The 16,665-nt window shown below is 47.5% G+C and overlaps 1 protein-coding gene across 1 annotated transcript in view; it reads left to right on the forward strand.

Moving 5' to 3' along the window:
* Positions 1–14,226: 14,226 nt before the first annotated feature.
* The window catches only part of LOC125712710 (A disintegrin and metalloproteinase with thrombospondin motifs 20-like), a 66,131-nt gene continuing 63,692 nt past the window's right edge, over positions 14,227–16,665 (forward strand). The window contains 3 exon segments of the mRNA XM_048983115.1: positions 14,227–14,592; positions 14,878–14,918; positions 14,920–15,237. Coding sequence (XP_048839072.1) covers positions 14,502–14,592; positions 14,878–14,918; positions 14,920–15,237 — 450 coding nt within the window. The 5' untranslated portion in view covers positions 14,227–14,501.

A 16,665-nucleotide genomic window follows, 5' to 3' on the forward strand; every position in this document is an offset into this window, starting at 1 on the left:
CTTCTGCGTGCTTTTTGCAGGTGAAGTGAATATTGGTATGTGGGTATCTGGAATGATGTAACACATCTGGTCGTTCTCACACGTCTGGAGCAGCTGTTTCCCTCACCCACGCCTGCGTCACGTGACCAGTGACTGACATTCTTCTCTCTTTTTCCCTGAACTGGGGGACTGTGGGTCGGGGGCCCACAGTCATGGCTGTCAGCGTGGTTCCTGAAGGATCGTTTATGAAAACGCAACCAGTTAGACGGGTACAATCCCAGCATGCAGCGCTGCTGCAGTTCTGCTCTATCGGTAAATTCTTTGACTACATTAAATTATCTTGTGGTTTGGCAGCTTAATGCACATGGTATATGGTTCCGCTTTTAGCTGGAACAGATAGGACAGCTCACTCTGCTCAAGTAGGACCCAGCTAGGGGCCGGAGACTGCAAGCTTTTGATTACTAAAATTCCAGTGACAGTTCTGACAACACAATACAAAATACACAGGTACATGCAATGCAGTTACTCCATATATGCATGCTTTGCTTGGCCTTTAGTACTTTGATCCTGGGCCTGCCATTCTGCTAGAGCTAGTTCTCTGCTGCATGGGTGTACATTATTTTTTTCTTTGCGCCTCTCTAAAACTTAACCAAATTATCTGGAATAATCTGAGGTAATTCAGCGAGCCGAAACAGTGACTACAAATGGTGTGTGACATGTTTGAGTGGGAGGGAAAAGGTGACCGTGGTCCGGGAGGTTATGAGAGTCACTCAAGCATCGAAAGCAACGTGCTGCCAAGGTCTGTTCTGGTTGATTATTAAAAAGATTGCGAACAAGGTAATGTTTTCATAGGGAGCCCGCCTGCTAGGCTTTTCCATATCGCCACAGGTTACCCGGCACAGGTCAAAGGTCATAAGTCCTCTGGTTGAAGTGTAAGTGCAGTTCCTTGTACCACAGAATAGTTCTGTATGAATGGTCCTGTGGAGCTGTAACTGCCACATTTCATTTTGCTATGAGGAGCAGTAATGATCAGAAATAGTGGTTCTCTTAAGATTCCTATGTAATTCTTTACATTTATAAAACTACATTGTAAAGTTTCTAACTTTAAAATAAAAATTGAAATGTGGTTCAGTCTTATCACTTCAAAGCCTGAAATTAGCCACATTGTTTAGGGATGTAATGGTAGTTATGACTAGCAGGTTAGAAATAATAAATTCAAACTGCTGTTCCATTTGAGATAAATAGCCACGGCATCAGGCTACCAGCCCTATTATTTTCAGAGATCCCCAGGGATCTTTTATGACCTTAGAGAGTCAGGACCTCAGTTTTACATCTCACCTGAAGGACAGCACCATTTTACAGCACAGTGCCCCAGTCACTGCACTGGGGCATTGGGGGTCTACACAGAAACCCAGGATGGGCTATCCTGCTGTCCAGTGTCTCCTCACTGTAGTTGGGCATTGGGATCCACACAGACCACGGGATGGGCTATCCTGCTGTCCAGTGTCCCCTCACTGTAGTTGGGCATTGGGATCCACACAGATCCCAGGATGGGCTATCCTGCTGTCCAGTGTCCCCTCACTGTAGTTGGGCATTGGGATCCACACAGACCACGGGATGGGCTATCCTGCTGTCCAGTGTCCCCTCACTGTAGTTGGGCATTGGGATCCACACAGACCACGGGATGGGCTAACCTGCTGTCCAGTATACCCATCACTGCATTTGGGCATTGGGATCCATACAGAATACGGGATACGCTATCCTGTTCTCGAATGTACCGATCACTGCATTTGGGCATTGGGATCTACACAGAGCACGGGATGGGCTATCCTGCTGTCCAGTGAACCCATCACTGCATTTGGGCATTGGGATCCACATAGACCACGGGATGGGCTAACCTGCTGTCCAGTCTACTCATTACTGCATTTGGGCATTGGGATCCACACAGACCACAGGATGGGCTAACCTGCTGGCCACACCAACGCCTCTTCCAGCAGCAACCCAGCTTTCCTAGTTGGTCTCCCATCCAAATATTGGCCAGGCCCAAACCTGCTTAGTTTCAGGCGGTTTACCTGGTCTAAGCTGCATGTGGTGTGGCTGCTGGCATTTCATCCCCACAGAGTGGTCTTGGCCTCTCATCCATACAAATAGTAAAAAGAAAACATTTTGTCTTCAAAAATGACGCCTCCCAAATCCATCCTCGTTGGGGTGTTTTAGGAAGAGATGTCTGCTGTACATCCATAGTTGCCCCCCCAGCTCTGAATCTGCATGTCCCCCCCCCCCACCATGCAGAATATCCTCTCACTTTGAACTGGGATCATTTCTGAATTCCTGCGACACTGATGGCTTCTCAACATGGCAGGGGTGTTTCGACTTACGCCCAACGTCGCCTGTTAATGAGGGGAGAAACCCACAATTGTTTGGGATCATCTGACTGCGGAGCTGATTGCAGGCTCACATGCCCAGAGAGGGTGCGCTCTGTGAGTGGAGGTGCCTGGGGCACATGCTAGGGGCCCACCAGGATGTTCTCCCCCAGACAGCTGTGGTTCTGAGCAGGGCCAGTGTTCCACCTTTGGTCCACCCCACCAGCTAAGGAGTTTGTTTGATCTAATGCCTGCTCAATGCTACAATCATCCCCAGAGTGTGCCGCAGGGCGGTTGGGGGCATCTTGGCCCTCTCATTCATCCGAATAGCAAAAAAACGTTTTGTCTTCAAAGATGATGCCTCCCAGATACATTTTTGTCTGCTTATCTCTATGTGGGAGGCAGTACGTTACTTAGGGTTTGAGAAGTGCGTCACCAACAAAAAACTGCATGTTTCTTAGAGCTAAAGAAGAATTTTGCCTAGAGACAGAGAAGCATTATGTTGCTTAGAACAAGCAAAGTAATTTGCCTAGAACTAAAGCAGCAGTGTGTGCCTTACAGCTGCAATGGCAGCATGTTACAGTGGTAGCATGCTACTTAAAGATGTAGTATGCTTGTCGTTCCCATATGTCTTGTTTCTATTTTCTGACATCTATCGACTTAAACTGATTCGGAGTACCATTCATCATGACTGCGATGTTGCGCCCATTACAAAGAATTAGTCAGGAAAGCCCAGCTGGTAAGCAACACTGCTCTCGTTTCAGCGATCACGTTTCCCTGGAACCATTCAGTGTCCCCTGACGGAATGTCACACATCGGGACCGTGATGGCACAGGGGTGTCGGATAGCCCGGGAACAGGTGGAGAGATATAAATAGACGCACATGCTCTGTGGAGGATCCCGTAGCATCTGTTCTGGAAACCCATACAAGGATCCTTATCCAGCTCTGGACAAGTTTGGGAGTGAGGAGGAGACATGTTTACGTCCACGGTTACCGGGGCGAGTGATCAAAGGACACGTAACAGCGTCCTTGGCCGGAGAGTCGTTCACATGCACTGTTTTGCTTTGGGTCTGAATGAAAAGCACTCAAAGATGGCCTGCACTTTGTACAATATTAGGAGTCTTCTTATTAAAATAATTTGCTGGTAGCAGAGAAACAGATGATAACCATTCCTTTGTGGATCATTGGGAATTTAATTGAGTTCGTCACTTGCGCTCGCAGGAACGAATCTGGACCGAAATCTGATCAAGATGCATTATTTGTAGCTAACAGCGCTCGTGCTTCCAGCTCTACACAATGCGTTAGGTGTGCTCCCTCATGCGTGTAAATTTCATTCGGTGATCTTCTGGTTCAAGAGATATACCTCTTTTGGCTATCTGCTCTCCATGATCAGTAATTATGGCAAGTCCTGTCCTCTTTGGAGGTAGGACTATGGCCAAGACCAAGATGAGGAATGTTTGTTTGTTTTCTTAAGGATCTCCTCACTCAGCAGCCTTACAGTGACTCCTGTGTTCACTGGGTCAGTTCTGTCCCAGTGCTTGACAGGACGCATCGTTGAGGTAATGCCATTTAAGTGGCCACATTATAACTTTAGTTCAATTTTTTAGCTTACGACGTGGAAAAAGTGGCCACTTCACCCGAGCTGACACTGCCCCACCTGGCAAGATGGCTTTCGCTCCTTCTTAGCCAGCCTGACTGGTATCTCATGGGTCCCAAGTGCCAGCATCTTTTTAGGGCTGTACAGCCAACGGCACAGCCGTATATCTGAGTTTTTTTTCCTTCTCTTTTCATTCTGTTGTATCCAGAGAATACAAATAGGTCAGGTGACTGGAGAAAGTCCAGTTTGGGACAATGATTGGTTCATGTGAGCCCCCTGCTTCTTATTTAGGGAAAACCTTCGTTCTGTCCTGAGAAAGCTAATAGGTTAAATGACAGGGGATGGTCTAATTTTACTTATGGACACTGGGGAACTCTACCAGGTGACCCACAATAATATCCTTGGTTCACACACAGCAGGGTTTCCCCATAAATGGGAAAAAAACTGCTGTCAGAACAGCGTAGATCAGCGTTAACACATCTGTTAACACGATAGAGGCAGTATGATTGAGAAGCAGATGGCCAGTTCGTAAGTGATGTAGGTCATGGTTTCTCAAAGCTGGGCAAGCAATAGCAGTGAAGATTGTGAAGATGTTGAAGGTTGATGCTGCTCTTCAACCCAGCCCTCTGGGCCCTCGCAGCTTCATGAGATGCACAGCTGAACTTGATGGTTAAGGGCTTGATGATTAGTTGATTAGTAGAATCACACCTAAACCTGTTGGAACACACACAAATGTGGACTCGCTGGGAAGGACTCAGCTCAGGGTTGAGGATGGTGTATTCTGTTTGAAGTGGGAAGTGGGAATTTCTGAGTTCCTAGTCGGAAATTTCGACTGGAACACTCCCTGAAGTCGGAGTGCTGACTCGGAAAGTCAGAGGAGCCTCTGCAAAGCCGTCCTCAGAATTTACGATGGCTGCACCCTTGACCAACAGAAGCGAAAGCTGTAGAAACATACTGTTTCTTAGTACTTATGTCTCACCTGTATCTATATTAAATCGGTCGTATATAAAGTACTGTCTCTGTCTATCGAAATGTTACTGTGGTGTTTGTGTGTGGAAAATACGACCTAATGCATTGTTATCAGCTGCTATTGCTGACAATGGATCTGGCTAGAACTGATATTGCTAAATAGCTTGAAACCCAGTTAACCTGGATGTGACGTCATTCCCAGCTCCGGCTTCCAGCCTCCGATGGAGCACAGCATCGGTCTCGCTAGCTCTCCTAGGTTTTAAAAAACTCAGTATCGTTTGCTCAGCTTCTTGCAGGATAATGTTGCATGTTTGCAAAAAACGTCACATTTTTATGAATACATTTGAAGCTGACCCCATGACCCTGACCAGGACAAGCGCTTTGGAGATGGATGGATTCATTGCTGAGGAGGAATGGGGCTTTTAGTGTGATTAACAGGCTTTAGTTTAAAGCGGTCTTACACTTCAGTGCTATTTAAAAAGGTAAATGATCGATTTGTCAACCTTGTGTTTCTCGGAAATTTTCCATAGAGTCAGACCTAAACAAATGCAGATGATGGGAGATCTCCTTTCCAAACAGGACCCTGTTCGATTTTGTGTCGATTTTTTTTCTAGTGTCCTATGCAAATGGTATCCGTTGCACAACAAAGAATGAAAGGACATATAAATGTGACACTGAGTTCTCATTTGTTTTGCATGAGTTAGTTGTTAAATCTTCCCTGTCATCTTTAAATCATAAAACTTTGTTGTTTTCCTCATTCTAAGGCAGAAATGGGGTTATTGGATTAGTGGCCTGGTTTCCTCAGTCCACCCCAGAGCTTCGTTTTGGTTGTTCCGAAAAGCTGACCTTAGAGTGGCACATCAAGGTGTCTGTGTTGGAACCTTAGCACTGCATTCGTTCATGTTTCATTGTCACCTGAGGTGTGCGTCGCTGTAGGAGAGACCTGCAGAGCGCATGACGAATGAAGCTGATCGCCCTTAACGGTCACGCGGCAAGAGGTGCACCTCGAACCCTGGCCAGCGCTCCCTACGCTACATCTATCCCCCAGGGAATTCTGGGAGAGACCTACGAATGCTTCAATAAGTCATCGGTCGCCCCTCAAAGTGAATCGTGCGGCGATGAAAGACAGGCATGAAGAAACGACGTTGTACCTGTACCAAATGCCCAAAGTTCATATTCATGCCCTGCTGTGTTAATTCCACGGCTCGAGCAGTCCCCAGTAATCCCAGTGTTTTTTTATTTCTTTCTCACGGCTCCAAAGAGGGACCAGATGGGGACCCCGGCTGAGTGCGCCGTCCCGAGATCCGGCGCCCGGGGGGGCTCCTGTCTCCCACCCCTCCTCTCAAAAATAACCTGTTTAAACTCATTATTTGCTTAACTGCGCTAATTTGGCATGTTTTCTGAAGGTCTTAAGTAGTTTACGATTAGAGACGTGAGAATGCTGGGGGGTGGGGGAGGGGTTTGCACGCTATGATGGAACAATGAGCTGCACACCTGCATGTCCAAAGGGTTATTATGACCACCCTGTATTGCAGAGCCCGGTCACCTCTGTGGGCCAGACCTGTCACTACAGGAACTCTCCGAAACAGAAGCTATTGTTTTCTCTGCCATTGTTCCATTATCACAAAATTCAATCAGCCGTGGCCAAAAAGGAATCAGATCTTCTGGGCACTTGAGAACCTGAGAGTTTGACCAAATTTAATGAAGGATGAAGACATCGCATTCTTTGCTTGTTTTAATTTTATTAATGGCTCTTGGACCTATTGATAGCAGAGAGGGCACAGTGTCACAGCTCCTGACTCGGTCTTTGACAGAGCAGGTTGGACACACCACTAAGCCTCCTGATATCTCTCTGCCTTCTGGGAAACCTAAGCAGACGTAATCAGCCGCTGCCTTTGATAACCTCTGACCTTGCAGCCTGGGAACTTGAGCACATTTCCTGAAGACATTAGAGGGGAATGCTGGGAGAGAACGTTGTTCGGCGGGAGATTAGTAGCATGAAGCAGGGCAGAGTCACCTAGGAGTCATTTGGCTGCAGACTGACTGTGTGTGTGGGACAAATTCTGGGAGATTTTACCCAGAAAAATACTCCCCTATATGAAGCCCTGTTCAGAAGATATGAATACAAATGTGTGTGTGTGTGTGTGCCTGAGTGTGTTCATGCATGCACACACTTGCATAAGTCGTGCTAAAAGCCAAATACGATATGTGGTTCAGTAAGGCGGAGTTCCTTCCTGTAGGTTCTTCCAGATAAGATCTAACTCAGATGGCTGCCCCCTCCCCCCCACCTCTGGCCTCTGGTTCCCCTCCACATGGTGGAGAGGAAGGTTTAAAATGCAAAGCCCTCCCCCGGAGTAAGGCCTTCACTCAAACACAGGGCATGTGTGATTCCAAGAGCTGCTCCTTCTCAGAGGAGTTGAGCATAGCCTGACCCGTGTCACTTATGAAGATACCAGTTTGAGGTTATCTTTTCCACGAACACCAGGCCTCATTCATTAAACGGTGCTCCTGAAGGGGGTGGGGGGTGTTTAACACTCATAAATTACACGTGTGCCTCACAGATTCTGCGTCACTTGCACATGCAGTTCTCGTTGTCTGCTTGTTTTCTACTGTCGCGGAAATATTGCCCACTGCTACCGCCTCCCGGCCTCTGCAGGTTGATGATGTCACTCATAAGCTGCTCCTGCTGGTGACATCATTGCGGAGCTTGCTGTTATGCAGAAGCTTCTGCCCCCAGTCACACACTTTCCGGTGTCTCCCAGACTACTTCACTTTGAAAGCCACTCTGAATCCTGTCTCGTCTCCCTGTTCCTGCTCTCCCCGGCACCTCCTTCTGCACCGACTCCCATCACTTCCACCTCCTCGTCTCCCTGTTCCTGCTCTGCCCTTCACCTCTTTCTGCACCGACTCCCATCACTTCCACCTCCTCGTCTCCCTGTTCCTGCTCTCCGCGGCACCTCCTGCTGCACCGGCTCCCATCACTTCCACCTACTCGTCTCCCTGTTCTTGCTCTGCCCTTCACCTCCTTCTGCACCGACTCCCATCACTTCCACCTCCTCGTCTCCCTGTTCCTGCTCTCCGCGGCACCTCCTGCTGCACCGGCTCCCATCACTTCCACCTCATCGTCTCCCTGTTCTTGCTCTGCCCTTCACCTCCTTCTGCACCAACTCCCATCACTTCCACCTCCTCGTCTCCTTGTTCCTGCTCTCCGCAGTACCTCCTTCTGCACCGACTCCCATCACTTCCACCTCCTCGTCTCCCTGTTCCTGCTCTGCCCTTCACCTCCTTCTGCACCGACTCCCATCACTTCCACCTACTCGTCTCCTTGTTCCTGCTCTCCCCGGAACCTCCTTCTGCACCGACTCCCATCACTTCCACCTCCTCGTCTCCCTGTTCCTGCTCTCCCCGGCACCTCCTTCTGCACCGACTCCCATCACTTCCACCTCCACTTGCCCTTTATGATTTTTCCACATCTCTTCTCAGCCAACCTCTGGAACTGTGTCCAAACCAAAGTCCTGGTAGTTTCTTAATTCAAAAACACACTTCCGGAGGGGGCAAACCAAAGACCCACATTAGCAGTTTTATTTTTTTGCTGTGGGGGAGGGCGGTCACTTACCCTCTATTTCCATACAGTGTTTTTATAATATGTTAATGACAATACCAATTGTGTCATGTCACATGACAAAAAGGTCAGGTGATGGAAAGCTGCCCCACATTTTCTTTGATGAATGTGGCATGTGCAGCTGTCTAATATGAAGGAGGATAAACACTCAGCCTGTTTTGGACAGACTTTTATAGATTGGAATTAGAATTATGAGACTGATGGAATTTTGACTAGCTGATTTACGTTGTGGTCCATTGTATTGCTTTTTGTTTGGGTACAAAATGTCATGAACAGTTTGACTGAGTGCATTTTCCTTCTTGGGCAATGCAGCCATCGCAAAAGCTTTGGTTAAAACCTTCTACAGGACATCATAATGTCCTAAGAGGCTCAGATACGTGATGTAAGGGGAGGGACTGCCGTCCATAAATTGGGAAGTAATTGGCGAGCCCCCTGCTCGATTTGGTTTCCGCTTCGACTCTGACCTAATGCGAACCACATTTGTTGACATTGGGCCAAAGTTATATAGAGCTGACCTGCAGGGTCCCACTGTCTCACCCGTCAACTTGTCCCGATCCAGCCACGTTTCCGGACTACCGGGTCAGTGCAGTGACCTGGCTGCTGTCACTTTGTCCCTGTGGTATGTCAGTCCTGTTGCGACCCCCCCCGCCGCTGGAGTTCCTCAAGGGCCTTTTGTGTGATGCTCGCCACATTGTGCTGGTACACGGGAAACGAGGAGACATGGCATCCTGAAGTCCCTGCATCGCCCCTGGAGTCCGCCGCTCCGGCTGACCTCGCCTGAAAGCTGACTCCGTCAGAGAAAAGGCCTTTCCGCCGCGCAGAAAGCCGACTGGCAGTCCGCAGAATGGACCTGAAGTCTGAATGAGCTCCCCGTCAGTGAGAGTAACGGGTGGTCCCCGAGCCTCCAGCTATCCTGCACGGGCCAGCCGCGGCCAAAGGAACAATCACGCAGTGTCAGCCAGACAATAACCGGTGAAAATTGCGTTTGGGAACCTCAGGCTTCCTGTGAGCGCATTGGATTTTAATGCCTTTCTTAGTCTTCCCAAGTCTGTTGGGTTGACTAAGAACCCAGAATCTTACAAAAATGTGTATAAAAAAAAAAAAACAAATAAAAAAAACATTAAAATTTATAGAATGATCGCAATAGTTGAATATTTACATATTACACACATATTAAGTGTTGTTAGGATAAATATTTGGTTAGGATAAAGACAATACGTTTATGTATTTATGCTTATATACAGTAAAATTGTCCAGACCGGGACTTTGTTTCAACCAACCAGCTGAGTCCTCTGTGACTGTGGCTCTTTATGCTCAACTGGTCGGTTGAAACAAAATCCCGGTCTGGACTTTTACTCTCTAGAGCTGAATGACTCAACTCTGTCTACAGTGTAAGTTGAAGAGACAGAACTTTTTCCTGGAAAGTATTGACATTTTGACTAAATTTTAATAGACAATTTAAAATAACAATTTCTTCTAGCTGGTAATAGAATCAGCTGTTTTACTGGTGAACATGTTCCAGAAGAATGTAATTTCTGGTTTGTGACTTCTTGGCCAATGACAGGTTGCTGGTAAATGCTGTTATTGTTACATAAGAAGATAGATATTGCAGCTAGTTCCAGCTATCAAAGACGAAAATCCGAAAATCGCTTGGTCTAGTGTAGGCTGCAAACCACCTGCACATTAGAGACTACGGCGGTAACACTAACAATGAAGTGACACAGAGAGCGGAACCAACCGGAGCATAAGGAAGATTTGCATTCATTACGATGCTTTCGCATGTATTCCCGCAGAAAAGAACTCCATTTACCCACATGGAACCGACTACGTTGGATGATTTTGAAAGGTTTTTGCTAAACGTTCGAAATTGACAGCACATATACAGCATTTAACAATGTTATCTCTCAGAAGTTGCCAGACATGGCAAGGTAATTGTTCGACCAGCCAATGACAAGCCACTTATGCTGACATCAGAGCATTTTACAGGACAGTTTTTTTTTTACCTACTGTATGTTTCAGCCAAGAAGTACAGCTGCTGTTGTCCTTCCTCTGGGCCCAAGGACGTTTCCAAACATTCCTCCTTCCTCCCATCTTATGTTCTCTCTGTCTGGAACAGAATACCATAGATTTCAGTCCAGCTGCCATCAAAATTAAAGATCCACTTCCTCCTCTTTCCTTTATTTCTGTGTGCATTTTTTTGTTTCTGTAGAATCAACAGTGTTTTTCCTGTTGAGGTTCCCCGTAGGTTTATGTGATGTGTGTGTATAGTTCTGCTAACCCTGATAGCTCTACATCCACTTCTGTTGAAACCAGCTAGCCAGCTGAATAAATTCCTACCTGTGTTCATCTGATTTAATAAATTAAGGTTCTTGTTTTAAATAGTTCAGGAACAAGAACTGTTAACATTTCTCCATTTGTCCATCCATTCCTTCAGTTATTCTCCAGCACAGGATCATGGCATATCCCAGGATGCACTAGGCGCGAGACAGGGGGGGGGGCTCCCTGAATGGGCTGCCAATCGACTCAAATTTAACTGCTCATAAACTTGGCTCATGCATGTCAGACTAAAATTCAGCTGAAGGAATGGGATGCTTCATTAAGAGGGGAAAGATAGTCAGGGGGTTGTCTCCATAGGGTCTAGCCACACCAAACATCAACAGGCCAGAGCATTCTGCAGGCAAATTGGGGTCGGAGTGACCCCACTAAAGCCGACCTGCACACGCTGGAACTGCCTGGATGAGCGAGCACTCTCGAAGGTGCCCGCCCGGATCCTGCCCCACCCCGCCCTGATTCTTCCATTTAGCCATGAAACCCGAGATGGCACTGAAGCTCTCACTTTGCTCCAGTACAGGCCCACCAGCAGGGACTGCAACCCCCGAGGTATGCATGACTGGATCTCCCATCAATTCTGGCTGCATACTGTAAGCGCATAACGCGTGGTGTGTCCTTTTAATCATGACGCCATGAAGAAAATGCAGATCTATTTTTATTAGCAGCACAAGTCTGTCTGCATTCTTACAGTCATTTTGACAGTTATTAAATACACATGCAAGAGTTAGACATCCATACATTATTCTGTCTGCAACAACACGAGATAATAAATGTAAACAACCAGGCAATTAGGTCACTCCTGTTAAATATCACAATGGCTTTGCCTTCAGCTGGTTCCAGTGCGGCTGCCCTTGATGGAGTACAGTTCGTGCTGCATATGGCATTTGCAGTGATGTAATCAGGAAAATGATCAGCAGGGGAAGCAGTGCTTAGGGTAACGTTACGCATTTACAGAGGATTAGCTGCAATTAATAAGGCTTTTCTTTTTGAGAGTGTGTCCGTTGAGAGCTGAACTCAATGGATTGATTCTGCTTGGATTAAGAGAACAGGAAGGAGCAGAGGGTCTGTGTGAGGCCAGTGTGCTGTAGCTAACCAAGGTGATCCATGAGGCGTGTTACGCTCAAACGCAGAAAGCTACATTAGGCAGAAAAACATGTTTTCACTAAAGAAACATTCTTTGATGCTGTGATACCTTCACTCATCAGAATCATTGTTAAATGAGCGGATGTTTTCTTCGACAGTTCTAGATAAAACAGTGAAAATGTCCACTTGTGTTGATCTTGCTCAAAAATTTCAAACGTAATGTTCCAGAATGGGGGCGGCATGGTGGTGCAGTGGTTAGCACTGTTGCCTCACACCTCTGGGACCCGGGTTCGAGTCTCCGTCAGGGTCATGTGTGTGGAGTTCGCATGTTCTCCCCATGTCGTCGTGGAGTTTCCTCCGGGTACTCCGGTTTCCCCCCACAGTCCAAAAACATGCTGAGGCTAATTGGACTTGCTAAATTGCCCGTAGGTGTGCATGTGTGAGTGGATGGTGTGTGAGTGTTCCCTGCGATGGGCTGGCCCCCCATCCTGGGCTGTTCCCTGCCTTGTGCCCATTGCTTCCGGGATAGTCTCTGGACCCCCCGCGACCCAGTAGGATAAGCGGTTTGAAAGATGGATGGATGTTTCAATATGAGTAAATGTAAGTCTTCATACTCTGTTCGGCCGTGAGGCCTGTTGTTCTCTCTTGTTTTTTACTTTTTCCAAGGGACTGGCACAGGCGCTACACGCATCACGGCAGTACTTCCTCTGCTTCACCAGTGAAGCACTGCTTCAGCCAACGCAGCAACGGCGGGTGGGCGTGTTCATGAAGACATCTGCCCACAATTTGCAGCAGAAGCCGCAGTGACTTCGCCAGACTGGAAGCCGGAAAAGGTCTTCAGGCACGTGGGCCACGTTGTCGCAACACAGCGAAACAAACGCATCCAACGCCTGTGCCTGTCTTTGAATTCGGGCAGTTTTCAGAATGCGATTCTGAATCGACATCTGAATCAACCCTAACAAGTCATATTCACAGGCACTCTGGAAGCTATTGAAAAGCCCAGCATATTTTCTCCTAGCAGAAAATAAAACAATCACGTCATGCTATTTGTTATTTAATAAAAAGATATATTTGCTTCCTCAACCTTGCACTGGATAAGCAGTGGAAGATGGATGGATGGATAGATGTATGGAGATTCCTTGACAGAGAAAAGTTAATGCATTACCTTAGAGTTTCTATGAGCCATGTGAGAACCCAGCACTCTGGAGTTAAAGCCAGTTCATCTGGTGGATCACTCAAGGATTGGTGTTGGGCATCTGGGCCTGCTAACTGGGAAAGCTCGCTCTGCTGATTACTCACCTGACTTTCCACTGTAATGTTCAGAGGGATGGCCCCCGGTTCGAACACTGTACCAACTGAACCAGTGCATGTGGAGGTTTTGGAGGTCACTGTAGTGGTGGCAGAGCATGTTCAGAGCAGCCTCATCCAGCCAACGGGGACAGTTGGAGTAGGGGGCTTGTCAGGCTGCCACCTGCTGGACAGTGTTATTCAGAATCAGTGATGTATCCAGTTCTCACAGGGCAAAGGGCTAATGGCTAAAGCTAGTTATTGTGGAGATTCCACCATCCTAGTCTATTTGTGAAGCATATTTGTAAGACGTGGGAGTGGTGACGTAATGGACACAGTAATGCACTTAACCTTATTATAAGCAGGGCCAGAGGCAAAACCATACACGCGAACTCATATTCTAATTAAAGGACCAAGTCCACTACGGGTTCTAAAATACAGTCTTTGGTAAAGGACTATATGCAAATAAGCCGTTGATGAATGGTTATAAAGGATCGTTAATGTTAAAGAGCATATCTTCCATTCCGTTCTAAACGCTTTGCTCGGTATTATGTCTATAGATCGTTCTCTGAAATAAGTTTCTGCATTGAACATAGGTATAATTTCACTGCTGACATCCCAGAGAAACAAGTTCTTGCCGTCGCATTTATCTGTGCAACATAGTTTACATGAACAGGTTTAAAACTGCAATGTCAATAGCAAGTAATAAAAGGCGAGGTGGTCTTGCCGCACTAAGGTGATAATTAAACAAACACGCGTGAAAATAAACCTGACTTAACAACACTGGCTTTTAATCTGCGGAGAACCGCAGCACATGCCCGCATCGCCGCAGCAGCGCCAGTGCGGATGGGGAATTTTCCTGAAATTTAGTTTAAAAAAAACACTGGGGGGAACTTGTGATTGGTGCACGGGGGACGGGGGCGTCGTCTGCGTTTGATGTCGGAACGGGGAGGAGGGTGTTTCTATGGATGGCTGGAGCAGGAGCAGTGTTGGCACCGGCCCTGCACCCCTCCGCCCGGACGCATCGTTTGCGTGTGTATGTGTGAGTTTGCGGAGCGCAGAAGCGGACGCGCGCCTGCTGATGCAATGAAGCCGGCGCACTGGAGCGGACTTGCGGCGCTGAGTGCCTCATCAGGTCCCGGGACCTGTTGCTGACAAGCCGGTGGAGAAAATACTGAGAAGGTGGAAGGGGGCGGAGGGGGGGGACCCGGCGGATTGGGAAGGTACTGCCCAGCGAACGAAGGCTGCAGTTCCTTTGCTGAGAAAACCATGCGGTTAGCTATCCAGCTGGTGAGACTCACGTGTCACCTCTTAACTCTCGTCTGGATGTCGTCGGAGTACCGATTGCACCCAAAGCAAGGTAACTTTGTCTGGTATGATGCCTGAAGTCATACGGTGTGCGATATGATTGCATTTTACCAATCAAGTTCAGCGATGCATTTTAGCTTAAGTGAGTATAAGTGCAAAACGGTTTAATTGCAATTATGTCAAGAACCGGTGCATTCAGTCCGAATTGCATATGCATCCAGTTGTAAACGCAACCTTGTCACCCTTGTATTGTAGCTGATCGCTTGATTTCATTTGAGTGCCCATTCATCACACTCACTCGCCTGTGTTTTTCTTTGTTTTTGTTTCTCTCATTCAGAAAAATTTGTTAAACAGCTGTCCTCCTATGAAATCGTTACCCCCGCTGCGAGTGAATGATTTCGGAGAAACTTTTCCGCACGCCTTGCACTACAGGAGGAAACGCAGGAGTTTGGAGGCGACCTTCCCCGGCTTGCGGGCTCACTACCGAGTCGACGCTTTCGGACAGCGTTTCCATCTCAATCTGACGGCTGATTCCGGATTTATTTCCCCATCCTACACGGTGACACACGTGGGAGGGCTGGACAGCAATGAGAGCTTCCCCCAGGATGTCGCCAGTGACATGAGGCACTGCTTCTTCCGTGGACACGTCAACGCCGAGACGGAGTTCAAGGCTATCTTCAGCCTCTGTACTGGCCTTGTGAGTATATGTAGTCTTTGCAAAGCTCAGGTCGGCCTGGAGGACTGTGACGCTTGGATATGCGCCGAAACAGGAGTGTGTGTCCTTATGTGTGTGTCCGGGCATGATGTCATCCTTTCTGCATTCTGATTCTAGAAGTCTTACTTTTTATTCAAAGTTCATGGAGCTTAAATGTGTGTTTCACCATTATGTTGATGTGGCAACAGTTTCTGAGGTTAAATGTGTGGAAACAGCCGTTTATGAATCAACCAGCTGGAAATGTTGCTTTAATTTGACTTGATTCCTCATTTAGGATCTACCAGATCCTGTTTTATCATCTGGTCTAATCTATTTTTAAAGTGTCAACGCTAATACAAGGACAGTCATATCGAGACATATCATATTGTAAATTCTTACTGAGCGGTCGGGTTCTGCTTTAACTAGTGAAGCTAGGAGTTTATGCCAACATTGGTGGGTATTTATTTAGAAGCGTCGGTAATGACTAACTCCAGATCCATTGGCTGGGATTCAGCCTCTGCGTATCACGCTGTTCGGAATAGAGCGCTGCGTGACCGAACGCATGACGAGTCGCCTTGTGTTGGGTCAGGCCTCCGTACTTGTGACCGGGATAACACCACTCATTACTCATAGGGCAGTAATCCGGCACGTCCCTGTTATCACCCCAAAGGGAAACCCGAGTTTCAGCGTCCGAGGTACATTTCAGCACCGGTCCCTGAACAGCAGCCATCTTGGCTCCATTTCAGCGCGACTTCCCAAGAGACGGAACACTGCCATGACTGGTTGGCGCGGGTCCTCTGGTAGTGAGTCGGCATCTGCCGACATTCCCGCTCTTGTGACTGGGTGTGACCCCCGCTGGTGTAAACCTTATATATAGGTGTCTCGGTGACTGAGGACAAGGGTGTTGCACCATGGGAATGCTCATGCTGTCGGGCTCAACAGCCAATGAACATAACCCCCGATACCCCAAAAGGATATTCCAAGTAACTTGGTAGACGTTACTCAGTAGGACCCCGGCTGATTCAGGGGGCCCAGCATCTGACAAACACTGACTATGGGAAATTATGCAGGGTAATGTTTTGTCAGGGAGCACAGAATTCCCAGGTACGCCCCGGTCTGGAGGGGAATTTAGGGGAAATCCATTATTTTTATTGTATCTGTTTGATTCTTTGTCACATATTTGGCATTTCGGTGTCTAAAACCCTCTTTAGTCAAAGGGGAATCTAGCTGTTAGCCATCTTTAGGCTGTAGGACATTGTTTTACCAAAAGTCTATAATGGTCACTCAACTGGATTATCGAGTTCTGTGAATGGAGAACAGCCCTAGCAGGTTGCGGATAGAAGCCATGCAGATATTCGGGACAACGTGGAAAACAGGATCGCAGAGCCAAGACATTCCTAATTGGTAGTGAAAGCGAACAGCTCTGGGAAG

Source organism: Brienomyrus brachyistius, chromosome 1 (assembly GCF_023856365.1).
Source record: "Brienomyrus brachyistius isolate T26 chromosome 1, BBRACH_0.4, whole genome shotgun sequence".
NCBI classification, from domain to species: Eukaryota; Metazoa; Chordata; class Actinopteri; order Osteoglossiformes; family Mormyridae; genus Brienomyrus; species Brienomyrus brachyistius.